At 43.9% G+C, this 13,500-nt stretch overlaps 1 protein-coding gene across 1 annotated transcript in view; it reads left to right on the forward strand.

Annotated features, from left to right (window-relative positions):
* The window catches only part of LOC117677652 (guanylate-binding protein 1-like), a 14,450-nt gene extending 3,170 nt beyond the window's left edge, over window positions 1-11,280 (forward strand). The window contains exons 4-11 of the mRNA XM_034437980.3: window positions 2,736-2,845; window positions 4,229-4,425; window positions 4,843-5,085; window positions 6,463-6,743; window positions 8,258-8,470; window positions 8,639-8,741; window positions 8,982-9,175; window positions 10,452-11,280. Of these exons, the coding sequence (XP_034293871.2) occupies window positions 2,736-2,845; window positions 4,229-4,425; window positions 4,843-5,085; window positions 6,463-6,743; window positions 8,258-8,470; window positions 8,639-8,741; window positions 8,982-9,175; window positions 10,452-10,664 (1,554 nt within the window). The 3' untranslated portion in view covers window positions 10,665-11,280. The remainder of the gene's footprint in view (window positions 1-2,735; window positions 2,846-4,228; window positions 4,426-4,842; window positions 5,086-6,462; window positions 6,744-8,257; window positions 8,471-8,638; window positions 8,742-8,981; window positions 9,176-10,451) is intronic.
* Window positions 11,281-13,500: the final 2,220 nt, after the last annotated feature.

Here is a 13,500-nt window from a genome sequence, read left to right on the forward strand (position 1 = left end):
AAGTTACCTTCTAGCGAACGTGTGGCTGTTCCAACACTAGAGATTTTAAAGAAGACCTTGGACAACCATGTGTCTGAAATGGGTTTCCTGCTTGAGCAGAGGGTTGGACTAGAAGACCTACAAGGTCCCTTCCAACTCTGTTATTTTGCTATATATTCAGAATAATAATAATAATAATAATAATAATAATAATAATAATAATAATAATAATAATAATAATTTTATTTCTATACCGCCCTTCTCCCGAAGGACTCAGGGCGGTGTACAGCCTATTTAAAAACACAGAAAAAACAATGATATAAAATTTAAAATAATTAAATAAGTGGCTCAAATTTAAAACCCCAATAAATTTAAATACCCCAATTAAAACTATTGTGTTGATAGTCCGGCCTGGCGGAACAACATGGTCTTCAATGCGCAGCGAAACACCCGGAGTCGGAGATCGTACGAATTTCCGGGGGCAGTTCGTTCCACAGGGCTGGGGCTCCCACAGAGAAGGCCCTCCCCCTGGGCGCCGCCAGCCGACATAACTTGGCTGATGGCACCCTGAGGAGACCCTCTCTGTGGGAACGAACTGGTCAGTGGGAGGCTATTGGTGGCAGAAGACGGTCTCGGAGGTACCCAGGTCCTATGCCATGGAGCGCTTTAAAGGTGGTAACCAACACCTTGAATCGCACCCGGAAGACCACCGGGAGCCAGTGCAGCTCGCGCAGGAGGGGTGTCACATGGGCATAACGGGTTACGCCCATAACCACCCGCGCGGCCGCATTCTGGACCAGTTGGAGCCTCCGAGTGCTCTTCAAGGGGAGCCCCATGTAGAGAGCATTACAATAGTCCAACCGGGAAGTAACAAGGGCATGAGTGACCGTGCGCAGGGCGTCCCGATCCAGAAAGGGCTGCAACTGGCGAATCAGGCGAACCTGATAAAAGGCCCCCCTGGCCACGGCCGTCATGTGCTCTTCTAAAGACAGCCGCGCGTCCAGGAGGACACCCAGATTGCGAGCCCTCTCCGTGGGGGGCAAAGATTCACCCCCAATAGTCAGCGATGGCACCTGCTGACTATATCGGGGCGCCGGAAGCCACAGCCACTCGGTCTTGGAGGGGTTGAGTCTGAGCCTGTTCCTCCCCATCCAGACCCGCACGGCCTCCAGGCAGCGGGACATCACATCAAGGGCATCATTGGGGTGGTCTGGGGTGGAGATGTACAGCTGAGTATCATCAGCGTACAGATGGCACTTCACCCCAAAACCACGGATGATCTCACCCAGCGGCTTCACATAAATGTTGAACAGGAGGGGCGAGAGGACCGACCCTTGCGGCACTCCCCATGCGAGACGCCTCGAGGTCGACCTCTGCCCCCCTGCCAACACGAACTGCGAGCAGTCGGAGAGGAAGGAGGAGAACCACCGCAAAACGGTGCCCCCTATTCCTAACCCCCTCAACCGCTGCAGCATGATACCATGGTCGATGGTATCAAAAGCCGCTGAGAGATCTAATAGGACTAGGACAGAGGAACAACCCCTGTCCCGAGCCCTCCAGAGATCATCCACCAACGCGACCAATGCCGTTTCTGTGCTGTACCCCTGCCTGAAGCCCGACTGGTACGGGTCTAGATAGATAGCTTCATCCAGGTGCCGGGGAAGTTGTCGTGCCACCACGCTCTCAACAACCTTCGCCACAAAACGAAGGTTGGAGACTGGACGATAGTTGGCTAATTCAGCCGGGTCCAGGGAAGGCTTCTTGAGGAGGGGCCTCACTACTGCCTCTTTCAAGGCAGCAGGAAAGGCACCCTCACCCAAAGAAGCACCTATAATCCCCTGGAGCCAGCCTCGTGTAACCTCCCGGGAGGCCAGTACCAACCAGGAGGGACACGGGTCCAATAAACACGTGGCGGCACTAATCTTACCCAGAACCCTGTCCACATCCTCGGGAGTCACAGGATCAAACTCCTCCCAGATAACATTCTCAAGACCTGCCCCGGTCTCCTCCCGTGGACTCATCCAATCGGAGTCCAAGCCATCCCGAATCCGAGCGACTTTATCGTGCAGGAATTGCACAAAATCCTCAGCACGACCCTGCAAGGGATCTTCCCGCACTCCCCCCCCGAAGAAGGGAGTGGGTCACCCTAAACAGGGCGGCTGGGCGGTTCTCTGCAGATGCGATAAGAGCGGAAAAATGGTTAGATTTTGCCGCTTTTATCGCCACTAGGTAGGTCTTGATATAAGACCTCACCTGTGTCCGGTCGGAATCGGATTGACTAGTCCTCCAAATGCTCTCTAGGCGTCTTTTCCGATGCTTCATCTCTCTCAGCTCCTCAGAGAACCAAGGAGCTAATTGAGATCGGCATCGGGTCAGAGGCCGCAAAGGCACGACGCGGTCCAAAGCTCCAGCGGCCGCCCTTTCCCAGGCGGCCACCAGCTCTTCAGTCGAGTCGTGTGTTAGAGTCTCAGGAAACGGCCCAAGCTCCGTCAGGAACCTTTTGGGATCCATCAGGCGCCTGGGACGGAACCATCTGGTCGGTTCCGTCTCCCTGCGGTGGGGGCAGGCGGTAGGAAAGTCTAGTTGAAGGAGTGAATGATCTGTCCATGACAAGGGTTTAATATCTAGGTCCCCTCTACCAAGATCATTCAACCACTGACCAGAGATAAAAATCAGGTCCAGAGTGTGTCCCCCTATGTGAGTGGGGCCTTGAAGAAGTCAGAAGGAGATCATAACTACTACTTCTTCTTTCTTAGGGCAATTTTCAAAATGATGCCTGGATCTTCGCTTTGGCTGTGTTGCTGAGCAGCACCCTGGTCTACAACAGTGTGGGGACCATTGATCAGACTGCCCTGGACAAGCTTCAGTATCCTTCTCAAGGATAGCTCTGTAGATCTATGTCAGAGGTGGGGAAGTATAGCTGGCTGAGGAATTCTGGGAGTTGAAGTCCACAGGTCATAAAAGGGCCATAGTTCCCCACCGTTTTTTTAAAATTATTATTATATAAAATACAAAAAAAGAAAAAAAATAAGAAATTAAGGGCAGGAAAGGGAACAGGAAAAGGGGGGTGGAATACAAGGGGGAAGAGAAAGAGAAAGAAAAAGAAAAAAGGGGAATTAACTCCCAGCTCTTCCTAGCTCAGGACAAGATAAACACATTCCAGCCTCAACTTCTTGCTTTTACACATTAATATATAACTAGCCATTTCTATAACACCAAATCTTTCTAATTAACAAAACCAAGATCAAAGTTTCATTTTTTTTTCCTTCACAGGCACAAATCCCAGAAGTGATATCCAAATAAGAACATACTTTCCTCTTTAAATAAAGTAATCAAGTTAACTATTCCTGCTTTATCTTCCTTGCTATGGAAATAACATATATTTCTAATTGCACCTAGTAATCTTTATAAACTCTCACCGTTTTTATTTACAAAGTTTATTATATTCTTTCAAATTCTTTGGCTAAAAAAAAAAGGGGGAGAATCTTCCCCTCCCTTCTCCCTCCTTTTTTCCCTTTAAAGGTACTAAACATTTTTTAAATAAAAATGACACTTTTTTTCTTGTAAGTCAAAACCTTCTATTACATCTTATTCTTTAACATACAAGCTTTAAACTTCAATATTCTCTTTAGCTCCCTCCCTCCAACCTTTATAGAATAATTATTTATTTATTTTATAAATATCCTTTTATAAAGGATGTTTATTAAAAACTAAGTTTTTCTTTAAACTGATTTATCTTTTTTTTTTACTTTCTCTTAATACAGACACTCTCAAATACATTTTCAATAACTCTTGCCTACTTTAAGAGTTGCTTAAGCAATTATATATATATGTGTGTGTGTGTGTGTGTGTGTCTTTTAAAAAATACAGCTCTGAAGTTCCCCATCCCTGTTCTATGTAATCAGATTTGGAGTGAGGCATCTTTCAGAAACATCCTTGCCTATGTAATTTCCAAGTTCATCCACTGCTTTTTCCCAGCATGCTAAACTTGATTGATTGAATATTGACTGGTTACATTTGGGATATTGTGCAGAAGCAGAAAATGGGTTGAGGCAACAAATAGGTGAAGCCTGTTATTAGAACCACTTTGCTCTTCATCAGGGGTAATTTCACTTTCATTTTGAGAGCTATAATGTTGTGTCATTTATTTGACAATTGCCGTGGTAGCAGATTTTCTCTCTACACTTCCAGGCCACCCTCTTTACTCACTGCTCATGTACATGTATTGATTCCTAAACTGGGCCAATAGTTTTGTGACAGAGGTGTCTGAACATATCAAGGCAAAGGCTTCCTCCAGCCCTGGAGATACAGATGACTCTTCTGAATTTGTTGGCTTCTTCCCAACCTTTGTCTGGGCGGTGCGAGATTTCACACTGCAGCTGGAAGAGGATGGGCAACCCATCACGGAGAATGATTATCTTGAACATGCTCTGGAATTAAAAAAAGGTACTGATGGCAGATGCAGTGTGAAGATCTATGTGGTTGTTCGGATAAGGAATAGGAGCTGTTGGGCCTAACTTTTCCTTCTTCAGGGAGAAGCAAAACAGACCTCAGTTATTAGTGAAAAGAGTCTCTTGAGCCAGTTGAATTTTTCTCTTTGATCTCCCTCTTTGAAGTCACCAGGCTAGAAACCAGGAGATGGTGAGTTCAAGTCCCACCTTAGCCATGAAATCTTAGCTGGGTGACTTTGGGCCAATCATCAGGAGATGGTGAGTTCTAGTCCCATCTTAGCCTTGAAAGTTGGTTGGGTGGCTTGGGCCAATCGCTAGGAGACTATGAGTTGTAGTCCTGCCTTCTCCAATGAAATGTCCACTAGCAGATGCAATTCAGACTTACCTTCAAGATGGACATGTTGCTTTCTAGGGAACACCGAAAAGGATCAGATGTTCAATCTGCCACGCAAATGCATCCGGCTGTTCTTCCCCACCCGGAAGTGTTTTATCTTTGATTGCCCTACTAAAAGGAAGAAGTTACCTTACCTGGAAGAGATGGAGGACAGAGATCTGGAGCCTGAATTTGTGGAACAAGTGAAGATGTTCTGTAGTTTCATCCATTGGGCTTCTCGAGAGAAGACTCTTCCAGGCGGGCACATTGTCACTGGCAACTGTAAGTGCCTCTAGTTCTACTATTACTACAGGTACTTCTTGACTTACAACCATAACTGAGCCGAGAATTTCTATTGCTAAGCAAGACAGTTGTTAAGTGAGGTTTGCCTGATGTTACAATCTTTCTAGTCACAGTTAAGTGTTAAGTGAATCTGGTTTCCCCATTAACTTCGCTTTGTCAGAATATTGCAAAAATTGATTACATCACCCCAGGACCAGTGGTGGGATTCAGCCTGTTCGGACGGATGTGGGCTGTTAATTTTTATCTGGTTCGCTGAACCGGATGTTCCAGGGACTGGCTGACCCCGTCCTCCCCACCCAGAAGTCTCCACGCGACCTGTTTTGGATGCCAGGTAAGTGCAGGGCGTGCGCAGAGGCTCTGGGAGGGCGAAAAACGGACCTATCGGAAGTCTCTGGACCCCAGCGGAGGCCGTTTTCACCCTCCTGGAGGCTCGAGGAAAGCCTCCGGAGCCTGGGGAGGGCGAAAACGCCCCGCTACCATGATGCAGGAAGCCGAGTAGGCCACGCCTGCGTGGCCTTGTCCACCCAGCAACCAGGCAGCGAATCCGTTGCTGAAATTTTTCAATTCCATCCCTGCGCGGGACACTGCAACCATCATAAATACATGTCAGTTGCCAGGCACCTGAATTTTGATCATGTGACCACAGCCTTTGTTGACTATGGACCACTCGCTGCATCATGTTGCTGTCATGTGACATTTCGCGACCTTTTTTCCATTCGTGGAGCTGGGCTGGGCGTGGCCTGCGTGTGATACATCTGGGCCGCGGGCCGCCAGTTTGACACCCCTGATCTAAGGCATTATGCCACAAGTTGCTTTCCAATCTGGATGGATGCCGACTGCCCTATTTTCCCAGCCTGGGTAGCTTTCTGGAGGAGGCTTCATTCAAGAGAATGAGCGATAAGGAGTTCAAATCTTCCAGCTGTCCCTGACTGATAATAATAATAAAAGTAGTTCTCAATTTCTACTATTCATTTAGTGACTGTTTGGAGTTACAATGCACTGAAAAAAATAACCTATGACCATTTTTCACACTTAACAATCATTGCGGTATCCCCATCTCTTGTGGTCAAAATTCAGAAGCTTGGCAACTGGCTCATATTTATGACGGTTGCAGTGTCCCAGGGTCATGAGAAAGTCAGTGGGGAAGCCATTCACTTATTAACTATGTTATTAACTTAACCACTCCAGCAATTCACTTAGCAATTATGGCAAGACAGACCATAAAATGGGGCAAAACTCACTTAACCAGCGTCTTGCTTAGGAACAGAGATGTTGCGCTCAGTTGTGGTTGTAAGTCTAGACTACACCCATATATGCAGCTGATGCTCCAACAATCTATTATGTTTGTCTATGCAGTGTTGGCAAAGTTAGTAAAGTCCTATGTGGATACTATCTCCAGTGGGAACGTTCCCTGCCTGGAGAACGCAGTCTTGGCCTTGGCGGAGATTGAGAACAGGGCAGCCTTGCAGGAAGCAGTTGCTCACTATGCACAACTGATGGAGCAAAGCTTGCAGCTACCCACTGAGACTCTCCAGGAACTTCTGGACGTACACAAAAAATGTGAGGAACAAGCCCTTGAGAAGTTCATGGCTCGTTCCTTTAAGGATGATACACGTCAGTTCCAGGCTGAATTCATGGTAGGTACTGTATTTTTCAGAGTATAAGATGCTTCGGACTATATGATGCACCTACCTTTCTTGGGGAGGAAAATAAGAAAAAAAAATTGCCTCTGCCTCCCAGCAATTTGCCTCCTTGCAGCAAACAACCCGTTTCAGCTTGAGCCTGATTAGCACAAGCGAGTGATTGTCAGTTGGATTGGCCTCCCGAAGATCAGCCATTTCAGGCTGCAAGGATTGCCATAGCCTATTGCCGCCTCCGCATGCCCCATTTTCCGAGGGGCCGGCATGTGGGCGGGGCTACCTTCGGTGTATAAGATGCACCCAAATTTTCACCCTCTTTTGGGGGGGGAAAGTGCGTCTTATACTCCAAAAAATACGGTAATCATAAGCTGCCAACCTTCATAGACGATGTTTGCTTATTCGTGTCAGAAGCATCACAATTAAAATAAGGCATATAATGCCACATAAAATTTAAAATATAAGATACAAGATTTAAATATGTACAAGTTAAATAGATCTTTTCCCAGAAACTAGGAACATTGTGGTCTGTCACGCTGCCATGAGATTCTGAAGTGTGCACAGATTCGGACACAAAGGGCAGATGTACATATGTGGTGTTGTCTGCATGTCACCACAATCGCAAAGGGCAGAGGCCCATGGATAGCCCCATTTGTTCAGAGTGTCTCTGGATCTTATTGTATCCGTTTGCAGTTTATTCAAGACTAGCTGGACGCCCGTGCTTCACTACGAAACTATGTGCTCGGGCTTGATAAATTGACACAGCCTGAAACTTAAGGTAGAATCTGTAACTCCGTAGCATCAGAGTGTATTAATATAATGGAACTGGCAGTTGGAACAGAGGGAGAGGGGGATAGAATGTCCCAGCCCGCAGCATCCATTGGTATTCATCTGGCTAGCATCCTATCAGTGAAAGAGTTGAGGGGTGTTTGGAAACTCAAACAGTATTTGTTGTATGAGCAAGAAGGAGACAGGAAGGAGGCTGGGCATGGCTTAGCTCAACTGTTCTGTATTAAAGCTGCTTCCTGCTGTGAAAGTAAAACTGAAAGTGAAACTCCTCTCCTCTGCTTGTGTTTTGCATTTGGAACAGATTTCTTTTCAGGTGGGGAGGGGGAGTAGAACTCCTTAGCATCAGAGCATGTTAATAATAATATAGGAAATACTAATGCTCTGATGGTCATTTTAAAAAATCCTTTCTTAGTGAGCACCTAAAAGCCAAAAGAAACATATGTAGCAAATTTCAAGATTGTAGACTTTATGGTTCTGGAGATTTCGTGATTACGGCTTGAATGGTTTCGCTTTTATATATATAGATTTCCATCCTGCTCAACTTTGTCCAGACCCAGGTGCCAGATCCAACCATTCAGTGTTGGTTCTTTATAGTTTTCCATAGGTCCTCCATTCATAGATAGTATTTAAGGCTTATGGCTTCTTGGGATCTGATATCCTGACCTCCAGTATCTTCTGTATAAGAATGGGTACATAGAATAAATGTTATGTTTTATTCCTAACAGAAAACTATGGAGAACAAACAGGAAGAGTACTGCAGCAAAAATGAGCTGAAATCTTCTGAAATCTGTTCAGCTTTATTGAGCTCACTCTCTGAGAACCTGGAGCAGAACATCAAGAACGGAAGCTACTCCCGACCTGGTGGCCACCAGGAATTTCTAAATGACCTCCAAAAAGTGGAGAAACAATTCTTGGAGACACCTAAGAAAGGAATAATGGTACAAAATGATGAGGGTTGCTAAATTAATACTCATTTTGTCACCCACTTGAGAGCTGTGCCATCCTCCAGGGAGATTATTCGGTGGTTTACTTTGGCAAAGCTTCCTTTTCATTGCTGGCAACACTATATCGCTCCAGATTATTCTCCTTTTTCCCCCTTCAATCAGGCAGGGAAGATCCTGAAAGAATTCCTCCAGAGCAAGGAAAACATCAGCAAAACCATCCTTCAAAGTGATGTGAGCCTTCAAGAGAAGGACAAGGAAAAAGCAGGTAAAGGTGTTAAGAAGTTGCCAGATGATGCTGGGACTGTGACATCACATTTAATGATGTGACACTGTAACTGCCATCATTAAGCATCCCAGTCATGTGATGTTGTGACTTATTCCGGTCCCAGTTACTAGAGTTGAGCAAGGGCTGCCTATTTACTTATCACATTATTTGCAAGCTACCAAATCTTGCCATCTTGCACACCAGTTGCAGGAGTTTGTTCTTTTTTCCCCCCTGGTTTAGATGAAAAAATGAAGGCCAAAGCCAAAGACATAGAGCAAGAGCTCCAGAAGCAGGGAACGGAAATGTCCCAACAGAAGTTGGAGGACCAGAAGCAGAGGCTTGAGATGAACTTTCAGAAGCTAAAGGAGAAGATGGAGAAAGAAAGGAAACAGATGAAGGCAGAGATTGAGAAGATGAGCAAAAGCAAATTCAAGGTAGCACTATTTTCTTGGCAATGGTTTGTTGTAATTAAGCAGTCAGGTATTAATAAATATGCAGACTTTCAAAACTGAAAAGCAATGGATTTAGAACAGGTACGTATACCACAAATGCTTCTTTCTTTATTTTTGTCACATCCTCTCCATTTAATGTCATGTTGATAACATTGCAATACATTTATTTGCGTGGGTAAAATTTAAAGTCAGTGGGACCATATAAGAAAAGCGAATTGTACAATCGGTGGAAAAGGGAGCATCCGAAAGCTTTCTAGTGCTCAGAAGGAGGTGCTGTGAAACAGCAAGGAAGAAAAAAACTAGTCACCACAATTATATCACTTACAGAGTTACACAAGTAGTAAAGAAAGTTAAGGAACAGGGTGAAAATACGGAACTGTGATTAAATATAGAAAGGGCCAATCTAATGAAAATAGGTGTAGCAATTTGGCTTACAACAGTTCTTTTAGTCACCATTTAAATGACGACGACACTGCAAAAAGTGACTTTCGACCTTTTTTCACACTTAAAATCCTAAGGGTGGAGGTTCGTCCTCTGAGATTGTGGGTCGGATTCTGAACATTTTGTTACTAGGCTAAGTAACCTCTTCAGTAGAGTTTAGGGGATGTCATTGTCACTGTTCCTCTGACATAGTATTTATTTATTTATTGAATTTATATTGCCGCCTATTCGCACATGGCGATTCAAGGCGGCTTACAGAATATACATGAGCCTTGGTGGCATGAGCCTTGGTGGCGTAGCGGACTAAAGTGCTGTTAAAGTAGCACTTAGCTGCCAGCTGCCTGCAATTACTGAGAGTTCAATTCTCACCAGGCTCAAGGTTGACTCAGCCTTCCATCCTTCCGAGGTAGGTAAAATGAGGACCCGGTTTGTGGGGGCAATAAGCTGACTTTGTATAAAAAAGAACACCGCTTGGGGGGTGCCGAAAACCCTACTAAGCAGGTATATACAAAAGTATGAAGGCTATTGCTTAAAAGCATTGTAAGCCGCCCTGAGTCTCCGGAGAATGAATGAATGAATGAATGAATGAATGAATAAATAAATAAATAAATAAATAAATAAATAAATAAATAAATAAATAAATAAATAAATAAATAACATTATTTAAAACAATAAAACTAATTTAAAAAGAATCAAATAAATTAATATAATATAACAAAATCACCTCCCACCCAACCCCACCATCCTAACCTGATCTGCAAAGCTTGTGGCGGGTTTGTTTTCAGTCTAATAATGTTGATGTTTGCTCTGTCTGCAGGAACAGAAGGCTTTAGTTGCAATGGGTTTCTGGAAGGAAGCGAGCCAACTGAAGGAGGAGATCCAGAAGCTCACAAAGAAAAAGGAAGCCATGGAAAACCCAAGTTGGATCATCTCAATTTTTGCAACTCTGGAAAAAGCAGTCATCTGCGTAATGCCCCAAATTATAAGCACCCTTATATTGGTACTTTTTAAATCGTTTAAGCTTTTCTAATCCAGAACTTCTGCATGGATTTTTTAAAAAAGATGTCCCCACTTTAAGAGTTGTATAACCTTACAGGAGTCAGGGTTTTTTTTTTTTAAAAAAAAAGAAGTAAGAAACTCAAAGTGGTCTAGAAGAGAAAAACAAGATAATTAGGACAATAATTAGTACCTGGACCTCGTTTGCTTTCAATCTTTCCCTGGAGGATTAAGTGAAGGATGCCGTATTTTTCTGGGTGTCGCATCACATGTCCAAAATATTTTAACTTTTGTTTTTTTTATGGCTTTGATTATTTCCCTTTGCTTTCCTAGACGGCTTATCACCTCCTCATTTGTGATTTTGTTAACCCAGTTTATATGTAACAGTTGTCTGTAAATCCACATCTCAAATGCTTCTAGTTTCTTCAAGTGGTTTTCTGTCAGAGACCAACTCTGTACTCCGTAGAGCAGGATAGAAAAGATGTAACATCTGACAAGCCTGATTTTCAGTCTTAGGCTTATGTTGTGACTGCAGAAGATCTTTTTTATTTTGAAGAATGCTGTACGAGCTTTCTCTATCCTTGTATTTACTTCCCTGATCATGTCCCAGCTTTCATGTCAATTAAAACCAAAGTACATGATCCTTTCAACTTTTTCTAATGGTATTCCTTCCGAATTTATCAGTGGTAAATTAATGGGTTCTTTGCTGACGACCATAATCTTGGTTTTTGAGGTTAAGCTTCAAGCCATATTTTTCAGAAATTTCTGAGACTCTATTGACGAGGAGCTGAAGGTCTTCATGCTTACTGGCAAGCAGAACTGTATCATCAGCATATCTTAAATTGTTGATCTGAACACCATTTACTTTGAGGCCAGCATCAATGTTTTCCACTGCTTTGTTGAAAATTGACTCAGAGTAGATATTAAATAACATCGGAGAGAGAATACAGCCCTGTCTGACCCCTCTTCGTATTTCTGTGTCATCTGAGTATTTTTGGCCTAGTCTCACATTTGCTACCTGATGCCAATATGATTCTTAAAGATGATTATGAATCATCTTTATGATTCGGATGTCTTCGTATCTAGTCCCAATTGTTTCAGGATTTGGAATAGTTTGCTGTGTCTTATTTTATCAAATGCTTTTTCAAAATCGATGAAGCACATGTAAACACTGTGACTGACATCTCTACAGCGCTGTACAGGAACTTGAATGCCGAATAGGGCATCTCGTGTACCAAGATAGTTTCTGAAACCAAATTGTGTGTTACTTAGACACTCCTCATTTTTGTTGTATATTTTTGTGTGAATTATTCTCAGGAATATTTTCAGGGCATGACTCATTAAGCTTATTGTTCTGTATTCAGTACACTTCAGTGGTGGGTTGCCCCCGGTTCACACCGGTTCTATAGAACCGGTAGTAAAACCGGCGGGAGGCTCCGCACACCAACCCCGACGTCATCAGAACGCTTCTGTGCATACACTTTGCTCATGTGTGCACGCAGCCCCGTTGCAAACTGGTAGTAAAGGTAAGTAGAACCCACCCCTGGTACACTTCTTTGCAATTATTTTTTGGGGGATTGTCACAAAGGTTGACTTTACCCAATCATTTGGTATCTTTCCTGTTTCATATATTCGATTGAAGACCTGCAGTAAAAATTTCTTCCCATTTTTCTTCCAGCAACTTTAAAATTCTTCTGGGATATGCTCAGGTCCTGTGGCTTTCCTTATTTTTGCTATTTTTATTGCGCGTTCAACCTCCTCCATAGTGATGTTTGGTCCAGTTGTTATACTTCCCATATCAATATCACCCCTGGTGTCTTCAAAAAGTTCTTCAATATATTCCTTCTATCTTTTTAGTTTTCATCCTCATCCAAGATTATTTTCCCCTCCTTGTCAACTAAGTTGTTGGTTTTCTTTTCTCGGACCTTAGGGATTTCTTTTAAGAAGCTTAAGATTTGATTTCAAAGCTTCATGAAAGGCTTCCTGAGTTGTGGTAAGTTAAATTCAGGCTTCATGTTAAGCTCCTCCTACGATCTTGATCGAATCAAGATCATGTGAAGTGTTAATTCCACTTTATAACGCCCTGGTAAGGCCACACTTGGAATACTGCATCCAGTTTTGGTCGCCATGATGTAAAAAAGGTGTTGAGACTCTAGAAAGAGTGCAGAGAAGAGCAACACAGAGGATTAGGGGGCTGGAGGCTTAAAACATACAAAGAACAGTTGCTGGAACTGGGGGTGTGTCAACCCTGAAGCTGGCCTGGCTGAAGCCCTCTTGGAGCTTTAGCCTTGCCACCCTGGAGCGGAGGGTTAGGGAGGGGGGATTGGAGATAGCTGAAGTTTTGTAGCCATAGTAAAATACTTTCTCTTGTGAACCAAGGTCTTTCTCACACCTGGCCGAAGAAAGGAGGAGTGTGTTCACCAGGCATGGGACAAAAAAATAAATATGAAATTGAAAAGTAAAACAGACTCCACAATTCCTGTCCTGCACTGCCCTCTGCTGGCTGCAGATCAGTTGGTAATGGTGACTATTATATACCTAGATCAGGGGGTCTACAACCTTAAACACTCAAAGAGCCATTTGGAGCCGTTTCCCACAGAAAAGAAAACACCGGGAGCCACAAAACCCTTCCCGTGCTTGACTATTTCTTGAGCGGCCACAAAACTAGCATATGTAGTTGAATTAAATGTTCTATTTTCTTCTGAAACTTTTCTTGGATTTATCCATGGTTGGCCTACCAGGGGTTGAAAAGCTCAATAAATTGCGTCCCGGTGGGTGTCGCACATTGGCAGTTGTGATGCATATTTTGAGAGACAGGGAGCTGCAGCAGAAGGGTGAAAGAGCCACATGTGGCTCCAGAGCCGCAGGTT

The sequence above is a fragment of the Pantherophis guttatus genome, chromosome 10 (assembly GCF_059756535.1).
Source record: "Pantherophis guttatus breed Tessera chromosome 10, ASM5975653v1, whole genome shotgun sequence".
Classification (NCBI taxonomy): Eukaryota; Metazoa; Chordata; class Lepidosauria; order Squamata; family Colubridae; genus Pantherophis; species Pantherophis guttatus.